This window comes from Pristis pectinata, chromosome 10 (assembly GCF_009764475.1).
Source record: "Pristis pectinata isolate sPriPec2 chromosome 10, sPriPec2.1.pri, whole genome shotgun sequence".
In the NCBI taxonomy this organism is placed as follows: Eukaryota; Metazoa; Chordata; class Chondrichthyes; order Rhinopristiformes; family Pristidae; genus Pristis; species Pristis pectinata.
The window spans coordinates 88,411,875-88,439,823 of record NC_067414.1 but is presented as its reverse complement, the minus strand read 5'-3'; the positions used below and the strand labels follow the sequence as shown (position 1 = coordinate 88,439,823).

The 27,949-nt window shown below is 42.6% G+C and overlaps 1 protein-coding gene across 2 annotated transcripts in view; it reads left to right on the top strand.

The window, feature by feature from the left end:
- Positions 1–27,949, top strand: part of anapc1 (anaphase promoting complex subunit 1) — a 167,657-nt gene that overhangs the window by 104,184 nt on the left and 35,524 nt on the right. For both annotated transcript variants that reach the window (XM_052025123.1, XM_052025124.1), the window contains exons 33-35: positions 3,504–3,582; positions 11,116–11,190; positions 23,556–23,632. In XM_052025123.1, the coding sequence (XP_051881083.1) occupies positions 3,504–3,582; positions 11,116–11,190; positions 23,556–23,632 (231 nt within the window). The remainder of the gene's footprint in view (positions 1–3,503; positions 3,583–11,115; positions 11,191–23,555; positions 23,633–27,949) is intronic.

The following is a 27,949-nucleotide window of genomic DNA, read 5'->3' as shown; positions in this document are numbered from 1 at the left end:
CATATAACATTCTTCAGGGTCTTGAAAGTGTGGATGTGGAGAGAATGTTTCTTCTTGTGGGAAAGTCTAGAACTAGGGGTCACTGTTTAGAAATAAGGGATCACACAGTTAAGACAGAGATTAGGCAAAAAAAAATTTCTCAGAAGCCTGAGAGTTTTTGGAATACGTCTTCAAAGTGAAAACAGAATTTTTGAATGTTTTTAAGACAAAGATAGATGGAAACTTGATATGCGAGGGAGTGAAAGTTTACTTGGGGGAAGGCAGAAATGCACAGTTGAGGCTTTGATTTTATTAAATGATGCAGCAAGCTTGAGAAGACATGTGACCAACTCCGCTTTTAATTCGTATGTTCATAGAGGGCAGTTGGCATGGAAGGAGAGTTTCACAGTTCTATCATTCTTTGCATGTTTCTTAATTTCACTTATGAATGACCTGGCTCTTTTTAAACTTTGATCCCTGATCTTTGACTCAACAACCAGTGGAATTAATTTTTCTCTACCTTTCCTTTTGATCCCACATAATATATTGAAAGGTTTGGTTAATTCGGCAGGGAATCCACATTACAAGCCTTTCATTGCAATTACTTGAGTTATTTTTTTTAATGTTTCAAGGTATTATCCATTTTTTGTTATATTCATTCAAGGGATGTGGGCTTCACAGGCTGACCTAGCATTTAATTGCCCATTCCTAATTGCCCTTAATTAGCTGAACTCTATTTTGCTGAATACCACCTCTATGCACTAAGCCCACATCCACTGATTCCCTGAGTTTTCAAAACCTCCTGATCTCTTTCTCGAGTGTGCTCAGTGATTGAGCTTACATTGCCCTTTCAACCTGAAGGCACATCCCACCAGGCTCAAGGACAGCTTATATCTCACTGTTATAAGACTACTGAATGGTTCCCTGGTATGATAAGATGAATTTGTGACCTCACAATCTACCTCATTATGACCTTGCACCTTATAGTCTACCTGCACTGCACTTCCTCTGTAACATTTTATTCTGCATTCAGTTATTGTTTCATCTTGTACGACCTCAATGCACTGTGTAATGAATTGATCTGTATGAACAGTATGCAAGACAAATTTTTCACTGTACCTCAGTACCTTTGACAATAATAAACAAATTTGCCAATTTACCATTGCCCTCTGGGTGAAGAAATAGCTTCTCATCTCAGCACTAAATGGGTAACTCCTTATTTTGAGACTGTAACCCCTGATTCTGTACTTCCTCAGCTGGGGAAGTATTATCCCTGAGTCTGCCCTGTCAAGTCCCATAAGAATTGTGTATTTCAATGAGATCACTTCTCATTCTTCTTAACTCTGAAGCGAATAGGCCCAGCCTGGTTATTCTCTCCTCTTTCAAGAAACTTACCATCCCACGGTTCAATTTGTGAATTTATTTACCTTCCACCTTTCCTTCACAAACATTCCAGGTGTGGTCTTATTTGGGCCTACATAATTGCAGTAAGATGTCTTTACTCTTCTACTCAAATCCTCTTGCATTAAAGGCTCATCCACTAGTTACCTTTGTAATTACTTGCTATACCTGCTTATTAGCTTTTACTGATTTCTTTACCAGAACACCTAGCTCCCTCCGAACAACAACACTTCAATCTCCCATCATTTAAAATATATAATGCTTGTCCTTTGTTTTTGCTAAAGTGGATGTCCCCACCTCTTTCTACATTATGTTCCATCTGCCATGTCCTCATCTAATTCACTTAGCCTGTCTATATCCCCTGAAGCCTTTCTACATCCTCCTCATAATCCACACCACCACCCAGTTTTGTTTCACTCGCCGGTTTTACAAAACATTTAAGATGCCTGTTAAAGGTCAGAGCTAACAAAATTTACTGAATATTATATCAGTAAAATTATCCTTCCTTGTTATATACCTGTGCAGTGAGTTGTTAATTTAAACTGACCCTCTAAAGTAAACCTACTTTATCAGGCAAAAGCTAGATGTTGAGAATTAACAACAATTTCCTATAAAATAAACCTGGGACAGTGACGAAATTTACAATTTTCTTTTTAAACTGGCTGACAGTCCCAGTTACATTAGTCTTAGGATGATTAAAGCTTGAGATTAGTACTTTAGCAAATTTTAGCCTGCAGTTCCCAGCTTTCTTCAGTAGTCTGAACTTTGGGCAGAGAGACATACAGCATTTCACAATTAGACATTGTGCATCTTCAAGTTGTATCGCCAAGATTACTCAATAAGTTCAAGATACGTCTGGATCCATGGGTGTGGAAACTAACCAAGGCAGCAGCAGGTTTCATTTCTCCAATTCCACCCGGATTCTCCTCCCCACTCCTGCTCAGTGGCTCCCCCTGAATACTCAGTGCTTCCACTAATGGTGCAATGTGCACCATCCAGCAACAAGATCTGCATTTACTCATCTAAGCTCCTCTGGCGGTAATTCTCATACCCAAGCCACAACACCCAAGAAGGACAAAGGCAGCAGGTGCATGCACACACTACCTCAGTGTTTCCCTCTAAGACGTACACCTGTTTCCTCTTCATTGCTGCATTTAAATCCTGGAACTCTCCACCCAATAACACCTTGAGAGTAACTGCAAGAGGAGGACGATAGCAGTTCAAGATGGCAGCTCCACCACCACCTTCTCAAGGGTAGCTGAGGACAGGCAGTATATGTTTCTTTGCCAGTTATGCCCACTTCCCAAAAAGTGAAATTATAAAAAAAATACTCAGTAGGTGGTCCTCTTGTTGTTTGTCACTGCAGGGCTAGCTGCTGCTGGCTGTGAGCTTCAAGGTTAGAGTTATTCAGTTGACCGTCCCACTTCTTCATCTTGGAGTTGCGAAAGACCAAATTGTACATAGTAAGGAAGGCCTGTGTATGACCGAACGAAAGGCTCATAAGAAATGACATGAGTGAAAACACAAGGCAAAGAAAGCTACATCAGAGTGGAGGCTGTTCTTTAAAATAAATGGTGAAGTTTCAAGCGGTGTATTGCTTTAAGCATATATCCTATTCTAGTCAAAGTATGGGGAGATAGGATGTAGTTTATATGGGTGAGGAACGTTTGCATCTCATTTTGAGTTTTCCTCTCCCATTATGATATAGATGGGGGAACTTTGGTTTAGCTCCTCTTATTTTTTTCTTTCCATTGCTCTTGGGGTGGTCAACACAGGTTCTTGAGTTACTAATCGTCGTTGCAGGTCATAAAGTAGTGGAAGTGGTCAGCAGGTCAACATTTTCTGAAAAGACTAGCAAAGTTAACTTATTGGGTCGATGACATTTTTGTATCAACCTGAAGCATTAACTCTGTTTCTCTTTTGAAAGATGCTGCTCAATCTCATTTCCAGCATTTTATGATTTATGATACTACAATGATAATTTCTGCTTTATATCAATTTCCAACATCTGTAGTACATTCCTTTATGACATGGTAAACCTTTCATGCTTCTGAAAACTGACACTTCTGTTGTATCTGTGACAGGCACCGTTGAATAACAAACCTGTCCCCTATGTGCCATAGATCTATTGCTGACTGGCTTCGAGCCCCAGACACTCAGTACTTGTTGGACTTCGTGAAGCCAGAATTTCTTCTAATGCGGGTAAGTAATAAACTTGAACAAGCTAATGTGAAGTGAATTCTTGTGATAATGCTGTTTGCCTCAACTTAATTGGAGAAGTACTCTCATTTGTTGGACTGAAATCAATGTAGACAAGCTTTGTATTTAGTAGAAATATACAGAGCACGGTAGAACAAAGTGAACAAAGTAAAAGGCTGAGGACATTGTGTATGGATTTCAAGAAGGTATGTTTAGCTATACCAAGTACAGTTGGACATGAAAAAATGATGCTGGAGGAACTCAGCAGGCCAGGCAGCATCCGTGGAGAAAAGCAGGCGGTCAACATTTCGGGTCAGGGCCCTCCTTCAGGACTGAAGATAGGAAAAGGAGAAGCCCAGTATATAGGAGGGAAAAGCAGGGCAGTGATAGGTGGACAGAAGAGGGGAGGCGGGGTGGGCACAAGGTGGTGATAGGTAGATGCAGGTAGGAGATAGTGATAGGCAGGTGTGGGGGAGGTGGGGAGAGCAGATCCACTGAGGGATGGGTCAAAGGTAAGGAGAGAAAGGGAAAAAAAGGTAGAAAAAAAGAGAGAGGCTAGGAAAGGGGAGAACAGAAGAAACATGGTGGGGTGTGGGGTTGGGAGGGGGGGCTACTTAAAGTGGGAGAATTCAATATTCAGGCTGTTAGGCTGCAAGGTTCCAAGACAGAAAATGAGGTGCTGTTCCTCCAATTTGTGCTTGGAATTCTGGCAGTGGAGGAGGCTGAGGGCTGACGTATCGGTGATAGTGTGGGAGGGGGAGTTGAAATGACTGGCAATGGGGAGATGCAGATTGCGGTTACGGACAGAGCGCAGGTGTTCTGCGAAACAGTCACCTAGTCTGCGTTTGGTCTCACCAATGTAGAGGAGGCCACTCTTGGAGCACCGAATGCAGTAGATGATATTAAGGGAGGTGCAGGTGAATCTCTGTCGCACCTGAAAGGACTGTTTGGGTCCCTGGATGGAGGTGGTGTAGGGGCAGGTGGTGTACCTATGGCAGGGGCACTGGAAAGTTCCTGGGATGGGAGCGGGATGGGTGGGGGGAGGAGTGAACTAGGGAGTCGCGGAGAGAGCGGTCCCTGTGAAAGGCAGAAAGGGGTGGGGAGGGGAAGGTATGCTTGGTGGTGGGGTCCCGTTGCAGATGGCGGAAGTGGCGGAGAATGATGTGTTGGATATATAGGCTGGTGGGATGAAAGGTGAGGACAAGGGGGACCCAATCCCTTTTGGGTCTGGGAGGGGTGGGGGTGAGAGCAGAGGTGTGGGAAATGGCAGAGATACAGGTACAAGCTCTCTCGACCACAGTCAGGGGGGAAGCCTCAGTTAGAAATGCAGTTGGACATCATGGATGCCCTGAAGTGGAAATCCTCATCATGGGTGAAAATTTGTGGAAACCGTCGAGTTCCGCACAGGTACAAGAGGTGGCACCAATGCAGTCATTGGTATAGCAGAGAAAGAGTTGAGGAATGGGGCTGGACTAGGCTTGGAACAGAGACTGTTCAACGTAGCCACCGAAGAGGCAGGCATACCTGGGGCCCATGCAAGTGCCCATAGCTACATCCTTGGTCTGTAGAAAGTGAGAGGAATCGAAAATGAAGTTGTTTAGGATGAGGTCAAGTTCAGCCAGGCAGAGAAGAGTGTTAATGGAAGGGGACTGGTTCTGTCTCTGGTCAAGAAAGAAGCGGAGGGCAGTGAGGCCGTCATGATAGGGAATGGAGGTATACAGGGACTGGATGTCCATGGCGAAGATGAGGTTGTGTGTGCCAGAGAAAGCTGTGGAAGAGTTGGAGAGCGTGTGATGAGTCATGGACGTAGGTGGGAAAGGATTGGACTGGGAGGGACAGGATAGTGTCCAGGTACGAGGATACGAGCTCCGTGGGGCAAGGGCATGCAGCGACAATAGGTCTGCCAGGACAGTCCATCTTGTGGATTCTGGGGAGTAGATAGAAACAGGTAGTCCTAGGTTGCGGGACTATTATGTCGGTAGCTGTGGGGGGGGGGGGTGGGGTGGAGATTTCCCAAGGTGATGAGATCAGTGATGGTGTGTGAGATATGATGTTAAAGAGAAATTACCTGCATAGATATATCAATGGCAATGGCAAGAAGAAAGCTGAGGCAAATGGATGTGCTTGGGCTTGTCGGAATTTATTTGGAACCTCCCTTGTTTTGAAACTATGTTAATAATTCAGACATAAGAACTTGAGGAATGTGATTTAAATTTGTTACTGACACCAAATTGTCTGGTATAAAGTGAAGCATGTGATTAAGAATGCAGAAGATTGTGAGAGAATTTGTAGAATGGGTGACTCCATTTAATGAAAAGAAGTGTGGAATCGTACATTTTCTTACAAGAAGTAATAGAAGGGTATTTTAAATGATACTATAACAGAATTGGGGAACCACGAGGTACAGGTACAAGGAGTTGTTATATCTTCTAATTAAGTGAACAGGTGGAAGTTAAGCTGCAAAGATGAAAGAAATATACATGGCATTTGTTTTTTACGTACCAGAACAAAGAAATGGCGTAAAAGTGTACAAGGTGCAAGTCAAAGTAGGATGACTGCATGCAGCTTTGAATGCCCCATTGTAAAAAAGATGTTAGCTACTCTGACTTCATCCCTGTTTCCTTCGTTCGTCTGTGGTTATAACCTCAAGTGTTGTCATGCTTTCAGTCTCGGGCACTGATCCTGGAATTAAATGTGAAAGCCTCATTGCTCTCAGTTCAAAGTAGAGCTTCTGACTCTTCTAAATCACATAGTCTTTTATCTGTGCCTCCTCACCCATAGAATAGAACATAGAACAGTACAACACAGCAACAGGCCCTTCGGCCCATGATGTTGTGCCAAACTAATTAAACTAGTAATTAAATGCCTAATTAAACTAATCCCTTCTGCCTACACAATATCCATATCGCTCCATTCCCTGCTCATTCAAGTGCCTATCTTAAGAGCCTCTTGAACGCCTCTATCATATTTGCCTCCACTGTCATCCAGGCATCCACCATTCTCTGTGTAAAGAAAACTTCTTCCGCACATCTCCTTTGAATTTACCCCCTCTCACCTTAAATGCATGCCCTCTAGTATTAGACATTTCGACCCTGGGAAAAAGATACCAGCTGTCTACTCTATCTATGCCCCTCTTAATCTTATAAACCTCTATCAGGTCTCCCCTCAGCCTCTACCGCTCCAGAGAAAACAATCCAAGTTTGTCCAACCTCCCCTTATAGCATATGCCCTCTAATCCAGGCAGCATCCTGGTAAACTTCTTCTGCACCTTCTTCAAAGCCTCCGCATCCTTCTTACAATGAGGTGATCAGAACTGAATGCAATACTCCAGATGCAACCTAACTAGAGTTTTATAAAGATGCAACATAACTTCCCAACTCTTGAACTCATTGCCTCGACTAATAAAGGCAAGCATGCCATATGCCTTCTTTACCACCCTATCAACCTGTGCAGCCGCTCCCAGCATATGCGAAATATGCAATCCCATATTTCCTTGCAGCATAGAAGGTGACCATTTGACCCATCAAGTCTACACCAGTTCCTATCAGTTCCATCCCAACCACTTGCCTATGAGTCCTTTGATTCTCCCACGAGCTACCTACACCAAGAGTAGTTTACAGTAGCCAGTTAACCTAACATCCAGCACATCATTGGTATGTGGGAAGAAACCAGAGCACCTGGGAGAAACCTATGTGGTCACAGGGAGAACAGGAAAACAGGAAATTCCACACACACTCCAGTGGAGTTCAGGATCAAACTTGGCTTGCTGGAGCTCAATCAACTGCACTATTTACAACACAGTTTTGTAAGTCAGGTCATTTTGACACAGATTTTCTTGTCAGGTTAACAGTCAGGTAATTGGAGCCTGCCAATGTTTATGTTCAAGTGGTTCAGGCAAGAGGCAGATATCTGGTAAAAGTCTAAAAGGTGCTGCCTGAGTTGTGGTGCACTGTCCTTTTTTCATCTTAAGTGACCCTTTGGGATCAACGGTTACTTAGATCCATAGAGTTATACAGCACAGAAACAGGCCCTTTGGCCCACTGTGTCTGTGCTAGCCATTAAGTACCTATCTATACTAATCCCATTTTCCAGCACTCAACCTATAGCCTCCTATACCTAGGCATTTCAAGTGCTTATTTAAATACTTAAATGTTGTGAGACTACTTGCCTCCACCATTCCTCAGGCAACGCAATCCAGATTTCAAGCACCTTCTAAGTCAAAAAAAATTTCTCAAGTCCCCGCAAAGCGTTATCTTGTTTCCTCTGGTTTATCTCTGCTAAAGGGAACAGGTTCTCATTATCAGCACTAGCTGCGCTCTTCGCGACTTCGAATACCTCAATCAGGATCTCCCTTGGACTTCGCTGTTTCAAAGAAAACAAGCCGAGACTATCCAGTCTCTCCTCATAACTGAAACGTTCCAACCCAGGCAAATTCCTAGTGAATTTCCTTTGCATCCTCTCCAGTGCAATCACATCCTTTCTTTCATGTGGTAACCAGAATTGCGCACAGTACTCCAGCGATGGCCGAACCAATGTTTTATATAGCTGTGCCATAACCTCCCTGATCTTACGTTCTATGCCCTGGCTAAAACATGAGTATCCCGCATGCTTCTTAACCACCTTGTCCACCTGTGCTGTTGCATTCAGAGATCCTTCAACATGTATGCCAAGGTCCCTCTGTTCTTTGGTACTTCCTAGAGTCCAATGAGGGAACCACAAATGGGGCAGAAAATGCCTGACCAGACAGTTCAGCAGGTAGTTTGTGAAGGAGTGTGCTTCATTCACCATTTATGCTGGGCTTCTGTGTGCTTCCAACATATGGAATTGAGGTTCTCTGTGCCCGCTGGAATGCTCCTTCCCCATTTCAAGCAACTGTAGGCTAGGGATTGCCAAGTATCAGTGCTACATTTTTCCATGAAGGCTTTCCATGAGTCTGGTATTGGAATTGAGAATGATGTGGCCTACCCAGTAGAGTGTAACAAGGATCCAATACTGGGGATGTTGGCCTGGGAGAGGATGCTGATGTTGCAAATTTTCAAATAAATTTACTTGGAACCATGTCCAAGTGACTGATGAACTCAATTGAACATTGTAATTCACTAACCCCATTCAAAAACTTGCAGTTAATTCCACCTCTGTTTTCTCATTGTTAATATTTAATTCCATGCCAGGAGATTTTGCCAAACCTTTGTAAAGCAGTGGCTAGGGTGCAACTAGAGCATTACATCCAGTTCTGGACAACTCACATTAGGAAGATTGTGTAGATCCTTATAGAGGGTACAGAAAAGATTCACTAAGTTGATTTGAAGCATGAGGGATTTCAGCTGCAAGGTTAGAAAGGAGAAGCTGGAGTTGTTTTCCTTGAAGTAAAGGAAGTTTAGAGAAAATTTGATGGAGGTGTACACAATCAGAAAGGTTCAGATAACACTGAACGTTGGGGCTGAGGTAGCAAGTAACAGTCATGCCAGCAAAGAGCCAAGCAATGACCAATTCCAACAAGAGGGAGTTCAATCATCTATAGTTAGTTTAAACAGCATTACCATTGGTGGGTTGTCTACCATCAACATCCTGGAGATCACCATTGACCAGCAACTTAACTGGACCAGCCATACAAACGTTTTGGCTACAAGAGCAATTCAGAGGCTGGGTATCTTGTGGTAATGAACTCACCTCCTAACCAAAATCTTTCCATTATTTATAATCCATATTGGGAGTGTGATTGGATATTCCCCACTTGTCTGGATGAGTGCAGCTCGAACAGCACTCAAGATCACAGCCCTCTTCAGGACAGAACAGCCCACGTGATTTGTACCACCACTCTCAGCATCCATTCCCTCACCACTGGGGCAGTGCAGTACTTATCCAAGCTAATCCAACGGCACATCCCAAATCCACAAACTCTGCTACTAAGTAGGACAAGGGCAGTAGGCGCATGGAAACGCCACCACCTGCAGCCTCCCCTTGAAGACGCATACCATCCTGATGTGGAAATAAATTGCCAGCCCTTCATTATCATTTGAATCCTGAAATTTTTTCTCCCTAACAACATTGTGGGAGTACCCTCAACAGAAGGACTGCAACAGTTCAGGAAGGTGGCTCATCACCTCCTCCTGGAGGGATGGGCAATAAATAATGATCTAACCAGTGACACTCAGTTTTTTTTAAAAGGTCATAACACATTATATGGGATAGACTGGTTGTTATCTACTCCCATTAGCAGACCATTCAAGGACCAGCAGCACAGATTTTAAGTTTTGGATAAAAGATTTAAAAGGAGCCTGAGGAAATCTTAATAAATGGTCGGTAAGGTTAATGGAAGCTTTCAGTTGGTGGCTTCAAAATGTCATTGAATAGACACATGAGGGAAAATAACCTGCAGAGCTACGGTGAAAGAGATGGAATAGGAATGACAGAATGCATAGAATAGATTGTCTGAACAATCAACACCTGTGGTATTAACAATTTTGGTATTCTCTAAGAAATCCTTTAACAAGACCTTTGTTACTGGGACTGGAGGGCTTGAATTATAAGGAGAGACTAGATAGGCTGGGGCTTTCTTCCCCTGGAGTGAAGGAAGCTGAGGGATGACCTTCGTGGTTTATAAAATTACACCTTTGTTACTGGGACTGGAGGGCTTGAATTTTAAGGAGAGTAGATAGGCTGGGGCTTTCTTCCCCTGGAGTGAAGGAAGCTGAGGGGTGATCTTCGTGGTTTATAAAATTATGAAGGGGCATAAGTAGGGTAAATGGTCACAGTCTTTTTCCCAGGGTAGGGGATACTAAAACTAAAGGTTTAAGGTGAGAAGGGAAAGATTTAAAGGGGATGTGAGGGGCAAATTTTTCACACAGATGGTGGAGGGTATGTGGAGTGAGCTGCCAGAGGAAGTAGTAGAGATGGGAGCAATTGCAACATCTAAAAGGAATGTTTTCAATTCCTTTGAAATGGAAACATTTTAAAGGAATTGAAAGCTGTATAGCAAATGTTTAGCGAGATATGGACCAAACATAGTCAAGTGGGACTTGCTCAAGCAGGCATCTCGGTCAGCATGGACAGGTTGGGCCGAAGGGCCTGTTTCTGTGCCACATAACTCTATGATTATGACACCACATGAGAGATTATAAAGCCCTGTATATGCTGCATCCTGTGCATTTCATCCATTTACAAAGTGTATTACTAATTCTGTTGTCTGTCAGGCACAGTTGTCTCTTTGAAATTAGATTTGGTTATTTGTACTGCTTCCTCTTTAGCAGAATACACCACTGCAAAACATTAACAGCATGCATTAAACTAGCAGCTTTAGCATTGTGTAGCATGCTAGGTGATTCACAGGAGTCTTAACAGACAAAATTTGACACCTAGCAATTTGAGATTACTAACCTGGTAGGTTTTAATACCTCCTAGAAGGGAGGGAGGAAATGAACAAAGTACCATCAACATGTCATAATGAAACCTATTATGTAGTAGTTATCATTAGACCATATGGAAATGCCCCCATTGCTTTGCTAAACATAGTGTTTTTCTTGATTCTTTCCTTAGACTTTGGCAAGAGGATTAATTATGTGGGATGAAATAAAACCAAACCCAGCATGGATTAATAGCAATGTACCCCCAGTAAGTACTTCTATCATTCTTTCAGTAACTTCCACCTATTTTATTCCAGGATCTTTTCAGGAGATTTTAGTATCTCCTCAAATCTCCACCATTGTGAAGTCAGTAAAGATTTTCAGTCTGCTATTGCACTTGCTTCAGAGTTCCTGTTGTAGCTACTTTAGATGCAGGATACCAGAAACACCACACATGCAACACCATGTGCTGCATTTCAGGGTTTTTTTGCTAAGTGTGAGAATTTGCGTTCAGTGGCTGTTTCTCGTATTGGTTACCCTGATGCTGAAGTGGCAACCACTGATTATCCATTTTGAGTGCGCTAGTATAAATGACACCCACATGTTTGTAACCTAAGCAGTGTAGGAAAATGTAAGCTACTCATGCTGGATTTTGCATGGCTCTGCCAGGTTACAACACTGGAATTGTTAAGTCATGATGTTACAGCACGTGTCCGGTGCTATTCTGCTGGCTCCATAAGTGATCGATCATGACACTCTGCAGTGCATCTTCTTTTCATAATTATTCCTTTTTTGGAATCTATGCTTCACGAGTGAGACTGCCATTTATTGCCGGCCCTTGAGAGGGTGGTAATGAGCTACCTTCTTGAACCGTTGCAGTCCTTCTGGTGAATGTACTCCCACAGGGGTGTTGGGGTGGGAATTCCAGGATTTAGACCAAGTGATGGTGAAGGACCAGTGATATGTTTCCAAGTTCAGATGATGTGGGACTCGGAGAGAACAAATCTTTAAAGTGGTGGATGGACTATCAATCAAGCTGGCTGCTTAGTCCTGGATGGTGTTAAGTTTCTTGAGTGAAGTTGGAGCTGCACTCATCCAGGTACAAAGAGAGTATTCCATTGCACTCCTGACTTGTGCCTTATAAAAGATGGAAAGGATTCGGGTTCCAAGAAGGTGAGGCCTTTGAGCCTCTGACCTGCTCTTGTATTCACAGTATTTATATGGCTGGTCCGGTTGGTTTTCTAGACAATGGTGATATTGATGTTGGGAGACGCAACAACAGTGCCATTGAATATCAGGGATGGTGTGGGGTGGTGGGGGTCAGGCTGTCTCTTGTTGGTGATGATCATTGTCTAGCACCTTGGTGACATAAATGTTACTTGCCACACTTACCAGTTCATGCCTGAATATTGTATAGTCTTATATGCATGAACTTGCTTCATTTGCTTGCAAGTTGTCAATATGTTAATTGTTTTTACAGGGATTTCTATGACGTTAAGTTCCTAGCAGTGATTGTGGTGTCGGTAGCATTCATCGGGGGACAGAGGGTCACAATTTAGGAAGTCAGTAGACACCTGGGATGTCTGTGTTTTCTTAATTGGTGAATAATAACATACAGTGGTTTTGGGGGTGGGAGAGAGGGAGAGGGTAAAGAGCAAGATGGACTTAACAATAATTTCATATATTAGCCTAAAAACAGGGAGGGGCCTGGTGACATCTTTGGGACTGGTGTCCTGGGTTGTTTTCATTGAGGAAGGAGAAGCTGGAAAGAGGTCACATGGAGCCTGGAGCCTGTAAAACTATCTCATAAAGTACAAGAATGCAAAGCAGAAATGTTTGGCCTGAATTTTGCAGCTATTCATGAATGACCAGCACCAGACATTGTTACTCTTACACATGTCCAAATATTTTATATCGGTTTTGCACTGGAGCCTGGAATGATTAGAAATCCATTTCATTGTCCTCCATAGGCGATCTGCGCCCTGCAAGAAGGGAGCATGCAACTGTGTTGCCTAGAACTTTGCCTTTTGATCAGTAGTGAAGGACAGAATATGATCTGCATATCATACTCAACATCCAGAATTTAGTTCCATTGGAAAGTCAGGAAATGTGTATTTAATGCTCTGGTTCAATGATGAATTTCTCAACATAACAGATTGAAGAATTTTAAATAAATGGGAGGGAGTCTAAACCCAGGAAGTGTAGATTACATCCAAAAGCAAAAACAAAACAAAGATAGTAGAAATCAGGAAATCCTGGAGATACTCAGCAGGTCAGGCAGCCCCTGAGAAGAGACATAAACAGGATTGATGTTCCAAGCGCATGACCTTTCATCAGAACCGATGAAGGATCATTGATTGTGGGGATAATTCTGTTTCTCTCTCCACAAATGCTGTGTGGCCCGCTGAGTACTTCCAGAAGTCTCTGCTTTATTTTAATCTGGGTTACAGAGTCGGAGTTATACAACACAGAAACAGGCCCTTGCCGACCAGGATATCTATCCAAGTTAGTCCCCATATAAGTCAACGTTAAATATTGTACAGTGAGCAAAATAGAAAGGAGAGGGGAGATGGGATTGAGAGACAAAAGAAATGGGAGAAGTTTTTTTAAAAACATATTATTTAAATTGTTTAAATCTCCAACGATAAAATTTAAAGAAAAGAGACCTCCTGTTTACTAAAATATACCATTGATGCCAAAGATGAATTGACAGTTATAAAGACTTCAAGCACATTTAAAATTCATGGGATGAGACAGACTATAACTTGCTTTGACATGTTTGGTGGTTATCATTTGGTTGTCCTATGTCAAGCTGTTAATTGGACTTGTGCAAAGTCTCTAGTTGAGTTATAATGTAGCTGCTGGAGGAGCCAAACAATTCTAGTTTGAGCTCCCCAGATCTCACTGCTGGAAATTGGTGTTCAGTTTACTCTTTAATGACTGCAAGTGCCAATAACTTCACCAATAGTTAGGCAACACAAATCACAAAAATCTGGCCACTCATGACTAGAGAGAAAGCAATTTCATTAATATTGAATAAAAGCAAACTATGCAGCTCTTGGAAATCAGGAACATCTCAGGGAGTATCATGGGAGAGCAAAAATGATAAGTTAACTGAACATTTCATTCTGAAGGCGTTTCATCTGAACCAATGAGTTATTCAATTCATTAACATCTGCTTTCCCTCACTGACTGGGCATTGTTAGCATCTGACTCACATTGACTCCCCTGTGACCAAGTGACAATCCAGAGCAGAGATTCTACAAAATTTGCTGAAAGATGCGACTGCTATTTCTTTCTCTGTTCTCTCTATATTTTACATCCTGCAAGTATGCGTCAGCATGCGTGAATCGTTTTGTTTTTGCAGTTGAAGTATGTTGTCCATCTGAGGTGCCTTTGTGGTTTACTTCACAGTGTTGCCCACAAACGTTTGAATAATCATCCAGTAAATGACGATGGACAGTATGTTTTAATGTTACGTTCTAAACCAGAGATTTCCTTGATGATATAAACTGCAACTCTGCTCTTGCAATGTGCAATAGGGCCTCTTATCAACTGACTGTTAGACAAACGTTTTCACTATTAGTTGGAGACGAATTGAGAGAATATTTCTGTTGTAATCTCAATGAAATACCTTGAAAATTTCCTCGTTCATTATTGTTGTCTTGGTGTTAATGTGCTTCATTGGCCACATTTTTACTAATTTTAGCGTAATGACTACATTTTGACCCTTGTTTGCGGGTCAGCTCTTTTCTGTGGAGCTCATGAAACCCAGTTGCCTTTGAAATCCACTTAACTAGCCAAATGGATTGTCTGATACTGCTCTTGTGAAGCACCCAAGATGTTTTACTGCATTGAAGACGCCATCTAAATGCAAGCAACAATCTGCTGGAGGAACTCAGTGGGCCAAGCAGCATCTGTGGAGAGAAAAGGAATTGTTGATGTCTCGGGTCGAAACCCTGCATCAGGACTGTCAAAGTTTTGGGTCAAAGCCCTGCATCAGATAACTCCAACATCTGCAGTCTCTTGTGTCTCCAATGTAAATGAAAGTTGTTCATGTAATTCCTGACTTTGGACTATCCTTCAGAAAAAGCTAAAATACTGTTTCTGGGAAACTCCCAGATCCAGTAGTAAAACATCCGATGGACTTGGGAAAGGGATCCAAAAGCTAGAGGGCATAGGTTTAAGATGAGAGGAGGAAGATTTAAAAGGGACCTGAGGGGCAACTTCTTCATGCAGAGGGTGGTGGGTATATGGAACGAGCTGCCAGAGAGAGTAGTTGAGGCAGGTACAATAACAGCATCTAAAAGTCATTTGGATAAGTACATGGATAGGAAAGGATTAGCATGATATGGGCCAAGCATGGGCAAGTGGGACTAGCTTAGGTGGGCACCTTGTCGGCAAGGACAAGTTGGGCCAAAGGGCCTGTTTCTGTGCTGTATTGCTCTATTGACCTAAACTCATCATCCATAAGACCGAGGTCCTCAACTAATCAATCCCACTGTATAACACTGCCGTCTGTTGACAAAGGTAGAGATTCACAGTGAGACCCGGAAAATGTGGACCACTTCCCGTACCTTGGAAGCCACCACTCCACAAAGGCAGACAATCGATGATGAAATTCACCACTGGCTTCGATGTACCTGCACAATCTTTGGTCAGCTGAGGAAAAAGTATTTGAAGATCAAGACTTCAGGCACGCTACAGAACTCATGGTCTGTTAGGCAGCAGTGATCCTTGCCCTCCGATGTGCTTCTGGGAACTGGACTACCTTCAGCTGGCATCTCAAAGCACTGGAAGGACACTGCTGTCATTGTCCTCCAAGCTCACTGGAGGGATAAGCAAACCAGGGTCAATACTCTACTAGGTCAGCAACCCCAGCACTGAGGCTATTATTACACTCAGTCAGCTCCATGGGACAGGTCATATCTCCCAAGACAGGCATTTTATTCCGAGCTATGCCAGAAGAAAACATTTAACTACGTGCTCAGAGTCGTCTTGAAATAATGCAGCATCTCCGCTGGCTTTTGGGAATCCTTGGCCAACGACCAGTCAAGGTGGATAACGAACATTTGGAATAGAATTGAGAACCTTGAGTTCTTGCATCCCGAGCATACCTAGCAGAAGGAGCGCATCGCCTCACAAACTATCTGCCCAGCCCATCAGGCACCTCCTGCCCCCTGTAGCTGAGCACATAACGGGCAGCTGGTTCACAAGCGACTTTATTCCACCACAGTCAGGAGTACAAATCTATCTCCGCATTCGTAACAAACTGAATTTGGGCATGTCAAGCGCAAGTTGCTGGGGGAAATAAAAACAGGCCTTTTATACCCAATTAACTGACATTCTGAACTAATGATCAGTAGTAACATTTACTGTATGCTGCTTCAATGCAATTTCATTCAAACAGAAGAAGATCCCAGTGCTCCTATTTAGTTGTGTATCTGAGCTCATATTTTGTTAAATGACCGCCCACGTAGACTGGAAATCTCAGCAAAGCTCTTCCATTACACATTAGCTTAAAGTGCACTGGGATGTGACTCATGAAGAGCACCGTTTGTTCATAGGAAGTAGGTTTATTGCAAGGTGATTGCACTGACAGGACAGACCACCAATCAGTTATTTGACAAATTTTGCATAATGTTTTAACCTCACAAGAACACTGTTTTATCTACAATAGATCTCAGTTAAGTGACATCGATAGCTGTGACAGCACAATCTCATGCTAAATTGGAAAATGTTGTCCCCTTTGCTGTCAATTTCCCACCTACCTTCACACAATCCATTCCTGACTCTTCCATTCCCTTGCCCAATAAGCTAGCATTCAATATCCACTATAAACCTGCAGACTCCTGCATCTATTTTTGGCAATGCTTTCTTCCACCTCGTGTACTGTAAGGCTTCCATTTTATCCTTCCAGTTTGTCTGATGATGCGTCACATTTGACAATATCTCCTTTGTTACTGCTGTTTCCAATATTGCTTTGTTATTCATCAAGCAAGAATGCCATCCGTAATAGCTGACAGCACCCACAGTTGTTTACGTTCCACTTCCCTCACAGCTGATAACTCCTTTGTCCAGAAATGTAAGAGGATCATTCCTATCCCTGCCTTCTATCACAAAAGCCTCCACATTTAACAAATCGTCCCGCAAAGCAGCCAACATGATCAAAGACCCCACCCACCCTGGGACATTCTCTCTTCTTTGCGCCCCCCCACCACCCACCCCCCCACCCACCGCCCCCCCCCCCCCCAATCGGGTAGAAGATACAAAAGCCTGATAGCTCGTACCACCAGGCTCAAGGACAGCTTCTATCCAACTGTTATAAGACTATTGAACAGTCACCTAGTACGATAAGATGGACTCTTGACCTCACAATCTGTCTTGTTATGACCTTGCACCTGACTGACTGCCTACACTGCACTTTCTCTGTATCTGTAACACTATATTCTGCATTCTGTTATTGTTTTCCCTTGTACTAACTCAATGCACTGTTGTAATGAAATGATCTGTATGGATGATGGATGGCATGCAAAACAAAGTTTTTCACTTTACCTCGGTACATGTGACAATAATAAACCAATTCCAATTCACAATATCACAAGACAAGAAGTAGACCGTCCAGCCCTTCGAGTCTGCTCCATGAGCTACACTAAAAACTATTCCTATCTAGCCCCAATTTCCGGCCTTGTCCCCGTATCCCTTGATACCTTGAGTAATTAGATACCTATCAATCTCCTCCTTAAACGCCCCCAATGATCGGGCCTCCACAGCTGTATGTGGCAAAGAATTCCATAATTTCACTACCCTCTGGCTAAAGAAATTTCTCCTCATTTCTGTTTTAAACTGGTACCCTCTAATTCTAAGATTGTGCCCTCTAGTCCTGGACTCACCCACCGAGGGAAACAGCTTAGCCACATCTACTCTGTCCAGACCTTTCAACATTCTAAATGCTTCTATGAGGTCCCCTCTCATTCTTCTGTACTCCAGTGAGTACAGTCCAAGAGCCGACAAACGCTCATCATATGTAAGCCCTTTCATTCCAGGAATCATCCTTGTAAATCTCCTCCGAACTCTCTCCAACATCAGTACATCCTTCCTAAGATATGGGGCCTAAAACTACACACAATTCCATTGTTTCCAGCACCCTTGGCATGATGCCACAGCCAAGTATACCTTCTGCTTCATCATTGCAAAAGGATTATTCACACCTCCGCTATTGCCAACAATTCTTCTCCTTCCCTTGACTCCTTCCTGTGCACTGTCTGCCCCACTCCCATTTCCATCTGTCTTTGAATTCAGACACTCTTAACATTAAACTCAAAGATTAGTTTATCTTCCAACCAGACACACTGCATTCCTGTGGACGCAACACTGAGTACAACAATTGCAGATAATGATTCTTCAGTTCCCATTTACACTTTTCCAGATCCATCTTCTGTTTCTTGTCCAAATTATCATCCTTTGCTGCTTTGCACAATCATCCACTTTGTCATTTAAACTTCCCTGCTTTCCACGCGATCATGACCCTTCCTTGTTGTTCTCTGCCCTTTTCTCTTTCCTCACGTTAAACTGGTTACATCTTTAACTTCATCCAGTTGTGCAAGGTCACTGAAACCCTGCTCTGTTTCTCTCTCCATAAATATCTGACGCACTATTTCAGGAATTTTCCTTTTTCCAATTCACAGGGTGCTGAAGTAACGTACAGCGTAGGAGAGAGGGCATCTCTGGGTTATGATCTAAATTGGGTACGGACCACTGGTTATGATTGATGAGATTATATTTACAATAGCCATTCCGGTTGAAAGCTTTGGACCTGAGGATCGAATCTTCCTGCAAGACAAAAATAGCTGTCAAGTCAGTCGAACTGAGGAGCCGTTTTGTGGCTTTTCCTGTGGTCATTTCCCTGGTGATTTGTGCTTCTGGGTGTTTATATGAATAACATAAATATCCCTCCGTGGGTGGCAAGTCATGCAGTTCATGTCATTTCTGTAAATCCATGCGTCCATATTGATGTAGTGCAAATAATTGGACATCAAGAATTTGGAATTGCGCCAACGGCACTTAACTAAAACTCCTTGGTGCTCCTCTGCAACCTCCACCAGTCCTACAGCTCTCTGATTCTAATGCCTTAAATTTAATCACTCTATCCTTGGTGGCTCCATCTTCAGCTGCCCAAGGACCTAAGCTATCAAATTTGTTCCCTGAAGCTCTTTACCTCACCTTTCTTTCAGATGCTCCATAAAACTCATCTCTTTAACCAAGCTGTTCATCATGAGTTGGAATTTTTTTTTTAAATTCAATTTTGTGAATAGGTCATCACCAACAAGGTCAGCGTTTATTGTTGCAGTTGCCCTTGAGGTAGTGTTGGTGAGCCATGTTCTTGAACCACTGCAGTCCTTCTGGTGAAGGTACTCCCATAGTTATGTTGCGTAGGGAGTTCCAGGATTTGGGCCTAATGGCAATGTGGGACCAGTAATGCATTGCCAAGTCAGGATGCTGGCCGACTTGGAAGGAAACCTGCAGGTGGTGGTGTTACTGTGCGCCTGCTACCCATATTCTTCTATGTGGTCAAAGTGGCGGATTTTGAAGGTGCTGTCGGACTGGTTTGCCCGAATTACTGCACTGCATATTGCACGTGGTACATACTGCAGCCATTGTGTACCTGTGGTGGAAAGCATCAGTGTTTAGGGTGGTTGATATTGGTGCCAATCAAATGGGCTGCTTGAGTTTTTTGAGAGTAGTTGGTACTGTACTGATCCTGGCAAGTGGAGAGTGTTCCAACACATAGATGGTGGGAAAGCCCAGGGGTGTCAGGAGGTGAGCCACTTGCCTCAAAATACCCAGCCTCAATCATGCTCTTGCAGCCACATTCGCTATGTGGCTGGTTCGGTTTTTTTTGGTCAATGATGACCCCCAGGATATTGATAGTGGGGGACATCATGATGGTAATGACATTGAATGTCAAGAATAGATGATTAGATTCTGCCTTGTTGGAGATGGGCATTGCTTGGCACATTATTGGTGAGAATGTTACTATCCACATCAACCCAAGCCTTAATATTGTCGAGGTTTTGCTGCATGCAGGCATAGGTTGCTTCATTTGTTGAGGAGATATGAATGAAATTGAACATTGTTCACGCATCAGCTTACATGCACTCTTCTGACACTATGATGGAAGGAAGATCATTGATGAAGCAGATGCAGATGTTTGGGACTAGGACACTGCCCAGGGGGACTCGTGGAGTGATATCCTGGGGCTGGGATGATTAACCTCCTACAACCACAACCATATTCTCTTGTGTGAGCTATGGCTCCAATTATTTGATGCCTATTAACTTCAGGTTTAGAGGGAGCCTTGGCCATCCTGTGTCAAATTCTGCCTTGATGTCAAAGAAAATTATCTTAACATATCTCAGGAGCAAAGTTTGTCTCAAAGCACTCCTGTGAAGCACCTTGAGGAAGTTCTGCTGTTAAATGTGCTTTAAAGATGTAAGTTGTTTATTGTGTTTATTAATGGCAATGTTATGGATAGCTCTTTGTGGAACCATGCAAGTAATGTCATGGGGTGACTACAACTAAAAGGTACTTCGTTACTGGTAAATAACTATAGAATGCTCTGAGGTCACGAAAGTTGTTACATGAACGCAAGCTTTTCACTAGTTTGGACGTGTAAAGTGGGATACAGCACAATTATCAGCCGTGATCTCTTTGGCCATGTGATTTGAACCCAGGATTGGATCATAAAATCCCACTGGGAAGGAGGGTTTAGATCTCCAAGTTGCTGTCCACCTTTGGTTAGATGTTGTTGAGCATTTGATTCATTTATGCATGGTATAAAGTGGATGTCTTGGTGCACACTCTATCTTTTTTTCCCATTGTTTCTTTCTAGTGATCCTACCAATGGATTAAAAATATTGGGAGAATTTATGTTGCGATATATGGTCTTTAGAGTAGAACCAACTTCTTCTCTCTCAATCACCTTTATGCAGGGTTAAATTGAGCTCGCTGAATTCTGTGCAATGTCTGAGGAGACTTAGAGGGGACTTGGTAAGATAGATGTTCAAAATGGAACCTAGAAGTGGAAGGATAGTTTCAGAATACAGAGTCATTCATTTAAGATGGAGATGAGGAGGAAATTCTTCCCTCAAAAGGTCATGAATCTTTGGAATTTCCAACCCCAGAGAACTGTGGAGGTTGAAGTTATTAAACATAATCAAACTTTGATAGAAGAATTTTTAGTTAATGGTAGAGTCAAGGGCAAACAGGCAAGAAAGTGGAGTTAAGGCGAAGATCAGATCAGCCTTAATCTTATTGAATGGTGGATCAGGCTCCAGATGGCTTGCACTTCCTATTGCTTATGTCCATCCTGTTCAAGATACATTTGTTTGATACTTAGTTTGATATTTAACAGATTCTTCTGAAGTTTATCTGTCAAGTAGTGCTTACTTGGCATCACAGTTAATGTGCTTTAAATAAAGTTTGAACATCCAGAGATACCCTTAAATATTTTGTCCTTTTCACTTTTCTAAGTAACTTTTAGTCTTTATCCCTTATCTCATAACACTTCATTTCTCTCTCCCTTTTTCTTTTGTTTTCCCCTTTTTATCTTTCACTTTGCACTCTGTTTTCTCCTGTACACTCTCCCATTTTCTCTCCATTTCCCTGCTGTAAGAGCAATAGATGCAGGAGCAGTCAGGGTGGCTGCTTGAGTCAGCTCGGCCTTTCACTGAAATCACATTTGGTTTGGTCTTCACCTCAGGTCACTTTCCTATATGTTCCCTTGACTCTCTTGTCATCCAGAAGCACCCCTAAGACCAACCCACTGGGAGAAAGGTTATTGTAAAAGCCACAGGACAGTCTCCAGTTACAGAGTCATAGTCATAGAGTTATACAGCATGGAAATAGGCCCTGTGGCTCAACTCATCAAGGCTGACCAAGATGTCTGAATTAGTCCCATTTGCCTGCGTTTGGCCTGTATCCCTCCAAACTTTTTCTATCCATGTACGCATCCAAGGAGGCGTACAGGTGTAAGATAGATCAGCTGGTTGAGTGGTGTTGCAACAACCTTGCACTCAACAACAGCAGGACCAAGCAGTGGATTGTGGACTTCAGGAAGGGGAAGTCAGGAGAACACACACCAGTCCTCATTGAGGGATCAGCAGTGGAAAGGCTGAACAGCTTCAAGTTCCTGGGCGTCAACATCTCAGGATCCTGGGCCCAACACATTGATGAAATCATGAAGAGGGGCACACCAGCAGCTCTACTTCATTAGGAGTTTGAGGAGATTCGATATGTCACCAATGACTCTTACAAATTTCAATAAATGTATGGTGGAGAACATTCTGACTGGTTGCATCACTGCCTGGTATGGAAGCTCCAATGCACAAGATCGAAAGAGGCTGCAGAGGGTTATAGACTCAGCCATCTTCATCACGGACACATCCCTCCCTGCCATTGAGGACGTCTTCAAGAGGCGGTGCCTCAAGAAGGTAACATCCATCACAAAGAACCCTCACCATCTAGGACATGACCTCTTCTCATTACAGCCATCGGGGAGGAGGTACAGGAGCCTGAAGACCCACACTCAACGATTCAGGAACAGCTTCTTCCTCTCTGCTATCAGATTTCTGAACGACCCATGAACTACCTTATTATTCCTTTTTTTGCACTAATTATTTGTAATTTATAGTAATTGTATGTCCTTGCACTGCTGCCGCAAAACAACAAAGTTCATGTCATATAAGTCAGTGATAATTGTACCCACACTTACAGCTTCCTCTGGCAGCTTGTTCCTTTAGAAGTTCTACTCTTGTTGGCAGCTATTTCTGTTTTGCTGAGAGATTTACTTCCACAATCTGAAGCTTTTTCCCCTTTCAGCACTTTTAATTCTCCTCTTGTCCCCCTTGCTCCTCTCACATCCTTTCCCATCTTTATCTACTTTCTCATCTTTTTCTATTGGCCCCATTTTACCCCTCTCTTTTCCGCCCTACTTTCCTCTTTCCTTTCCCCCTCCCTCTCTCATGCTCTCTCTCCCTCCCTCCCCTGTACCCCCACACCACCCTTTGTTGCTGTCCTTCACCTCTCTCTTTGTCCAGAGCTCTCTTGATCCATCTCGCTCTTTCTTCCCTGACTGATGACATCATTGCTGGCCTCCAGAACTTCAATCATTTATAGGAGTGTAATCCGTCTGCTGTGATGGAGCTTTTGATGTACCTGCTTTTATTGTTTCCTTAGGAATCTATTCAGTCTGATACAAATTAAGGTATTGCTGCTATTCATTTATGCTAATTATTTCCCAGCTGAGAGGTGCTAAAGACTTGTTGAAGTATTCAATCGCTCTTTGGTGCTGAGGAATGAAAATTGCAGAAGTCCAAAGATGTTTTTTTTATCTGATTTTATTAAGCATCTTTTTTTAAGCATTGCTCCAGTGTTAGAGAATATTATTGTTCAGAATACTACTATTTTGTTACCAAAATGTAAATTCCTAACCAGCTGAATAAGCAGATGTCAGAGTGGGTCTGCTTGATCAGATGATTGTGCTGAAATCATTGTGTTGAAATTTTGTTGTGGGATAACAGTGCTTTATTTGTGCCTCCAACTAATTCTTCAACCTGGTGCTTTTATTTGTAGATTGTAAGGCAGAACAATACATCATTAAACACAGTGGATGGGCAAGCACCAGAAGATGTTGACTTACAAACCATGCGGTGAGCTTATCGTTAGGCGTTTCACTTCTGAGGACTTGTTCGTTTGTTCATTCATTGGCAATGATGACATTTATTATCCAACCCTAATCACTCCTGAACCGAGCTAAGAGTCCACCACACTTGTAGAGCCTGGAATCACATACAGGCCGGGTGGCAGATTTCGTTCCCTGAAGGACATCAGTGAACCAGATGGATTTTTAACGACAATCTGGTAGTTTCGTGGTCACGATCATTGGCATTAGCATCTGTATCCGATTTATTTAATTATTTGAATTTGAACTCCCAGCTGCCGTGGTATAATTTATGCTGAATCAGTGGTCCAGACCTCAGGATTCCACTCCAGTAACTGAACTTCTACTGAACCTGTAACATTTCAAGTGCCAATCTATTGTGGCCTACTTGCTATCATCCTTGTATCAGAATCATTGAGCACTAAATCTATTCTGCAATACTGACAGAGTGCTACATGTTCAAAGGTCACTTCTTTTGGGCATCCAAATGAAGCCCCATCTGCCCTTTCGGGTGGATGTAAGAGAACTCCTGGAACTATTTCACAATCAGCTCATATCACTAAAACAGACGTTGCATCTGGTTATTGTCATATTGTTGTGTATGGGACCTTGCTGTGTCTAAATTGGCTGTTGCATTTCCTACATTAGAATGGGAATTACTCTTCAAAAGTTCATTGGTTGTAAGATATTCCACAGCATTCTAGAGTCTTCCTTTTTAATTGTAAACCTTCCAGAAATCTTTTGTACGTAGCATATGCAGACTATTCACAGTGTATCATGAGTAAAAGACCTGATTTACATTTTGCAGTCTGTTGCCAATATTGCAGGTGAGAAAGGCCATTTAACTTATCTACATTTTTCATTGGAACCATCTCTGAACCTATTTGTGAGCTTTGGAAGATTTTTCCAGATGTCCCTCTCAGTTTTAAGAATTTCTAGCTAACATCCGCCTATCACTCAGTACCATGATCTGATGTAATGGTCCAGCATAAACTTAAAAAAAAGTACAGTTTTTGTTTTAATCAGTGGTGTAAAACAGTGCTTTTGTACCATTTTCCTGGTTTAAAGTCATAGAGTCAGAGTTACACAGCATGGAAACAGGTCCATGCCGACCCAGACTCCCATCTAAGCTTGGCCCATTTGTCCACATTTAACCCATATCCCTCTAGACCTTTCCTATTCATGTACCTGTCCAAGTAGCTTTTAAATGTTGTTAATGTACCTGCCCCAACCACTTCCTCTGGCAGCTCATTCCAATATACCCACCAGTATCTGGGTGAAAAAGTTGCCCTTCGGGTTCCTGTTAAATCTCTCCCCTCTCACCTTAAACTGGTGCCCTTTAGTTCTTGATTCCCCAACCATGGGAAAAAGACTGTGCTCACTGACCTTATCTATGCCCTTCATGATTTTATACACCGCTATAAGATCACCCCTCATTCTCCTACACTCCAATGAATAAAGTCCCAGCCTGCTCAACTTCTCTCCATAACTCAGTCCCTTGAGACCCTTCAACATCCTTGTAAATCGCCTCTGCACTCTTTCCAGCTTAATCCTTCCTATAGCATAACTGAACACAATATTCCAAATGTGGCCTCACCAACATCTTGTACAACAGCAATATAACATCCCAGCTTCTATACTCAGTGCTCTGACTGATGAAGGCCAGCATGCCAAAAGCCTTCTTCGCCACCCTGTATACCTGCAACACCACTTTCAGGGAACCATGTACTTGTGCTCCTCGGTCCCTCTGTTCTGCAGCACACCCCAGCACTGTGAAAGTCCTACCCTCATTGGTCTTTCCAAAATGCAACCTTGCTCTTATTTGAATTAAACCCTATTTACCATTCCTTTGCCAACTTACCCAGCTGATCAAGATCCCACTGTAAATCCTGATAATCATTTTCACTGTCAGCTGAATTTTCTGACTACACCTGTAAGTAGATCGTTGAAAGATTTTTGGGATGTTGTGAAGCCCCGTCTACTGAGGTGGTTCAGCAGGGGAGGATGGAAGTGAGCTTCTGTCCGATTACTCGGAGGAGGAAGTTTCTGATATGATTAAACCATGTCAGTCTGACCTGAATGCATCGGAAAATGATATATAGTGAAGTCAACGTGCAAAAATAGAGTAGGGAAATGTCAACAGGCATTGTGAGCTGACTGCAAGATGAAAGGTTTTGTTTTGAAGAAAACACTTCAAATTAGTAATGTAAAGTCCTAAGCCCACATTATTTTCAGTTTCAAACATAATTGTGCATCAAAGTATTTATTACTATTATTTCACATCATAGGGTGCAACAGCATAAGGGTTAATGAACTATTAGAACATTGAACAGTGCAGCACAGGAATAGGCCATTTGGCCCACAATGTCTGCGCCGAACACGATGCCGAAATAAACTAAATCTCTTCTGCTTGCATGTCACCCATATTCCATCATTCCCTGCATATGATAACTATTGATCTGACGATATTAGTTTGAACCCCAATAGAGCAACTGTGGAATTTGAATACCAGTAATTATAGAGGTAACAAGTGATTATAAAAGCCCATCTTTGTCACCAATGTCCTCAGGGAAATCCTTACCTATTTTTATGTGATTCCAGGCACAGCAGTGTTGTTGATTCATAACTGCCCCTGTGAAATGCTCTAGCTAGCCACAGTTTGTGGATCAGTTGGAGTTGGATAATAAATCCTTTGCTACAACATCCACATATCTTGAATGAACCTTAAAAAAGTTTAGTCTGCACTTCTTTTAAGCAAATTGTGATGAAAAACACACTTAAATATCTTCCTTGTGGAATTCCTTTTAAGCTTGAGAAGATGCAGACAGAACTGTATGCTAATGTCAACTTTGTTGGACTATGTACAGGGGCTTCCAGGTTACTAATCACCTAACTTATGGAAATTTGACTTTACGCAAATTTTCTCATACATTTTTTAAGCATTTTTCAAGCAAGTAATAATATAATGTTTCATGTTATTCTGGGTACAGTATATATTCTTTTAGTTTAATTATGGGTAGCGGTAAGGTGATTATTTAATAAAATGAAAGAATTATAACAAGTGTTTGTAGAGCAGTATGATATGGGTTACTGTTAGAAAACGGACATTACTGACTTGGAGAAAAATTGTTTTACAGACAGCTCTCAGGAACGGAACCTTTATAAAACCTGGGGACTGCCTGTACACGGTTTTTAAATTTCAGGTTTATAAAGATATCTCCACACAAATTTAAAGTGTCCATTGACTGATCCTCACCCATAATAATTATCTTTGCTTATGCAAAAAACCTTTATCTGGATATCCTCCATCATAGTTTCCTAAGAAGTCAGTTTTTTTTTCCCTCTCTCCCAAGTTACATATATTGATAAATGTTCCATATGGTGAGACTGATGTGTGAATGCAAAGCACAACATTGCACCTCAAGTCATGTTTAGTAGGAAACCCACGGCTTAAGGTGCAATTTCCCAGATTCAGAAGAAAGACACTTCAGGTACCCACTTGGGCACTGGTTTTCCACCCTCCCACCCATTCCTTTCCACCACCTTATGTACTCGGGATAATTGAACAGTGGAGGCTGCCTTCATGTGCTGTCCGTCAGGTTAAAGCAGGCGGTTGGACCCTTCCCTGAACCTCACCATCGGAGATTACACCGTGCAGTATATCACAATGTATACACCAAAGGTAGCAGATTCTGTCATTGATTCACATCTCCTTATGACATAGAGGAAGCTGTTCGGTCCATTGAATCTATACCAGGTCTCAGAGCAATCCCAATCCCAACCCCCACCCCTATTTCCCTGTAACATATTATCTCATTTATACCCATTAACACTCCACTGATTCTCCCACCAGCCACCTACATTAGAGGTAATTTACAGTAGCCAATCAACTTAACATGTCTTAGATATGGGAGGAAACAGGAGCTTCTGGGGGGAAGCCACACGTTCACAGGTAAAACCTATAAGCTCCACACATGCAGCACTGGAGATCAGGCTCGAACCCAGGTGGCTGGAGCTATGAGGCAGCTGCACGACCTGGAGCACCACTGTGCCACACCAGTGTCACGATGAGATGAGCTGCAAGTTGCTACAGAATGGGGACTGAAATTCTTTCCTTAGAAGTCAGCCAAGAAGATGTTTCAGAGCTCTTCTCAGCACCTCCCAACACCCTGCCAGAAGTAAAATTCATTCTAACAAAATATGTAGTCAACTCTTGATTATCTAGTAACTGATTTATCAGTTTGCGGGTTAACCGTGCTCCCTTGGCTGACTGTCTATCTACATATCAGTCACAGCCTCCGCCCAC